The following is a 3,748-nucleotide window of genomic DNA, read 5'->3' as shown; positions in this document are numbered from 1 at the left end:
CGCCTTTCATGAAAGAGGCATACGTTTGCTTCGCCTGGACATTGGAAGTCTGGGGCTACCCTGGCTGTGTGTGGGGGGGGAGGCGGTTGGCAGAGAGGTCTGGCAGGAAAAGAAGTGGCCCAGGTTCCCAGGAGGAGTAAAGGGAGGTTTCTGGAGGTCCTGAGAACCCAGATCCTCTGTCTCTCCGATCCAATTTCCTGAGCAGCAGAAATACCCCACTTTCCCGGTTGTGCGCTCTCCACCTGGACGGAGGCCCCAGTACTCCCTTCACCTCCTCCACAGAACGAGTGAAAATCCCGCATGTCTCCCCCAAGGAGAGTTGGGGTGTGTAGTCTCAGTCGAAGTGGGCTATCGGGGTGGTGTTACCAGAATGAGTGAGAACACAGGTCCCGGAGGCACGGGCGCCTGTTACACAGGGCCCCTGGCGGGGACCCCGGCTGCCGGATGGCTTCGGGTCCTCAGAATCCCTGCCGCAGCCATAGAATTTGCCTCCAAGCTAGCCGAGGGGGCCGGTCCATAGAAGGCCTCACACTCTTGCTGGGAAGTTATCCCTAACAAATACGGTAGATTTAAACAAACACACACACACACAAAGTCAGAGCGCAGCAAAGGACTTAGCAGTCTGGCTCTCGAGGGAGTTAGCCGCTGCCCTTAGGGGTGGCGGTGGGACAACCAAACTCGCCTGCCGGGCTGCTGGTGAGGCGAGATCCCGGGCGGGAAGGGGGCGCAGCAGGGGCCTGGACTAGTGCCACCGCGTGAGGAGCTTTCCTTCCTTTCCTTCCGACTCGGCTCTCTTTTCCTGGCCGGAGCTCGGCCGGAAACTAGGGAGCGCACGGGGCCAGTCGGGCACTGAAGGCAGAGTCCTCGCGGGGCGGAGGGTGCAGACAGGGGCTGGCGGAGCAGCAAGTTGGGGAGCGGAGTGTGGAGGAGCTCAGACTTGCCATCCCATCCCCGCCCTGCCCCAGCAGGAAGCCGAAACCCAGGTGGGCGCCTGCCCAGTCCTGAGCCGACGCTGGGGTCCAGAGCCACGTGGATTTCTAAGAAACAAAAAAAGTTTATTTAAAATTTTGTACATAAATAAATAAATAAATATCTTCTGGTATTACAGAGACCGTACAATGACAAGCTAGACCAGGGCGGGGTCGGGGTCTGGGGTCTGGGGAAGAGAGGGATTGCCAGGGGCCGAGAGCCGGGGTCTCATTTAGGGAAATGTAAAGTGTCTCCGAAACAAAGTGAGTCGGTTTCCCCGACACGGATATCTCGGGCGACGATTTCTCTCGTGGGAGAGGAGTTGCAGGGGCAGCAAGGCCTGACTGAAGGACAAATGGGCTCAGTGGACCTCGAGGAGGGGACGGAAAGGAAAAGAAAATAACAAGACTTCGTAATGTGTGTGTATGTGGTGGGGGGAGGAGGATAAACGACCGCAGTGAAGAAGTAGGGAAAAAGAAGAGAAAGAAGTTAAAAAAAAGAAAGAAAGAAAGGTAGCGAGCAGGCGTCCGAGGGGTTAGAGCCCAGCTTGATCCAGGGTGGGGGGGAGTAGAGGACGCGAGAAAGCCTGAGCCAGTCCAGAGAGGTCGGGCGAGGAGGCGCCAGCTGCCATCAAGGCACAGGGTTGACCGGCGTGCCCTCCAGAGCCGCTGTGCTGCAGGGCTGAGAAGGACTCCAGCGCTTGCAGGATTCACAGCTTGGAGTTCGCTTTGGACGGCTGCGGACCCCGGAGTGGGAATACTAGCGTCAGGTCTCTGCCAAGCCCTTGGCGCTGCCCAGGGCCGGGGGCCTCCGAAAACCCTTGCCAAACCCGTGCGTGGCCGCGGTTTTGGCAGCGGGTGCCTGGGAACCGGTGCTTCCTCCGCGACCAGTCTTTGAGACGTCAGGGAGGGTCTGGGATGGGCGACCTGGGGAGGCGTGCGCCTAGGGAGTGACCGTGAGATCCCGGTCGTCTTTCCCCGAAGAAGACGGAGACATGGGCAATTCGTCGTCATCCTCGGAGCACTTGGCTGAGGAGAGCGACGCGCATTTGCAGCTTTGCGGTGCACCACTGCCGGCGCCCGCGCTCCCGCCGCCCCGGTGGTTGCTGCCTTTGCCCTCCTTCTTGTGCTTCACCCGGCGGTTCTGGAACCAGATCTTCACCTGCTTCTCGGACAGATTCAGGTAGGTGGCGATCTCAATGCGGCGTAGGCGGGACAGGTACATGTTAGAGGCGAACTCGCGCTCCAGCTCTAGCAGCTGCGTGCTGGTGAACGCGGTGCGCATCCTCTTGCTGCTGGGCAGTTGGTTGGAGCTGCTGTCTGGAGGGGGTGGGGTGCAGAGAGGGAAGCGATCAGACTCCTGCGCTGTGGGCCCTATCCTCTGGTACGTGGCGAGTAGAACCCCGGGACTTCGGTATTTCACGCACCTCTTTGCCCCAAACGAGACGCACAGCAGCTTTACCGCGGGCTCCTCCTTGCTAAGGCGCGGGACCCAGATACTCCCAGAGCCACGCAACCCTGGCACTACTTTATGGAGTGTCCTGAACCTCAGCCCTCGCTCGCGTCTGCGCGTCCCCTCCGAGACCTGGACACCCTCCCCTCACCCTCCCTCCGGCGTCCTGTCCCTAGCCCTCCCTGTTCCCTTCAGGGTCCCAGCATGACTTTCATCGTCCCCAGGACGGCCAAGGACCCTCACCCCCCACCCCCATCCCCGGCTCGAGAACTCTCATCTCATTACCCCGTCCCACTGCGCAGCGATTCGTCTTACCCACGGAGATGCAGTGGAACTGCCTGGGGTCGGGCAGCGGATAGGAAGTCTGGTAGAGCGCGGCGGCGGCAGCCGCGGCAGCGGGGCCGTGAGCGACCCCGGGCGACACGGCCGAGTGCTGGCGGCCTAGGGGCGCGTGGCAGTACTGCGAGCCGAAGGGCGGGAAGGATGCCTTGAGCAGAGGCAGCGCGGGCGGCCCGGGGGGCCCGTGCAGCTGCGAGGCGGTGACGCAAAGCGGGCACACGCACAGCAGCCCGGCCTTGCGCGCGTGGCAGGCGCCGGGCGAGAGGCCGTGCAGTGCGTGCGGCGGGGGCACGGCGTAGGGAAAGAGAGGCGGCGGGCTGCCCTCCGGGGCCTTCTTCTCGCCTGCCTCGCGCAGCACCAGCGAGTCCACCAGGAAGGAGCGCGGCATGGCCCCGGTGCGCGGTCGCCCCGCCGCCAGCCGTCTCCCTGCGCCCCGCGAACTTCGGGGCTCTCCACGCCCTTCACCCGGCCGCGGCCGCGCGCTGTTGCCTGTTTGCGGAAGGCTAAAGGCGCCGTAGAGGTTGAGGCTGCCGCTGCTGTCGCTGCTGCCGCGGGAGGAGCTCGGGGTGCTGGCCAGCGCTAGTGGTGCTGAAAGGCGCCAGCGGCGCCGCTTAAATAGGACTATTGCCATGTGATGGGCTACGCCAGGAGCGGCCGGGGCCTCTCAATAGGGTTTTTGTGCCTTTTCTCTTGGCATTCACTCTGCACGCTTCCTCATTATTTCACTTGTTAACTAAATGAACTGCATAATGTACTCTATTCTTGTCAACCCCACCCACGCCGTAACAGGCGCCCTCGCCCCCTCCTCTCCCTTTTGCGGGTTTATTTTCTCATTCTCCTGCGATTTAATATTCTTTTCTTTCTCTTTATTCCTTACTCCCCTTTGGCTTTGCATTGGCCATCGGCTGGTTTATCTTATTGATTTTGTACCCCCGCTGCCTCGCTTCCACGGATTCCCATGGGCGCACACCTCGTCTCTGTGCGCACT

General features: G+C 61.5%; 1 protein-coding gene across 1 annotated transcript; it reads right to left on the bottom strand.

Moving 5' to 3' along the window:
- Window positions 1–1,911: 1,911 nt before the first annotated feature.
- On the bottom strand, window positions 1,912–3,148 carry GSX1 (GS homeobox 1). The gene is made up of 2 exons (XM_044250649.1): window positions 2,737–3,148; window positions 1,912–2,288 (listed from the first exon to the last, which is right to left on the bottom strand). Exons 1-2 carry the CDS (start codon window positions 3,146–3,148, stop codon window positions 1,912–1,914), a joined length of 789 nt encoding a protein of 262 aa, XP_044106584.1.
- Window positions 3,149–3,748: the final 600 nt, after the last annotated feature.

Source organism: Neovison vison, chromosome 5 (assembly GCF_020171115.1).
Source record: "Neovison vison isolate M4711 chromosome 5, ASM_NN_V1, whole genome shotgun sequence".
Taxonomy (NCBI): domain Eukaryota; kingdom Metazoa; phylum Chordata; class Mammalia; order Carnivora; family Mustelidae; genus Neogale; species Neogale vison.
This window is presented reverse-complemented; position numbering and strand designations above follow the sequence as displayed.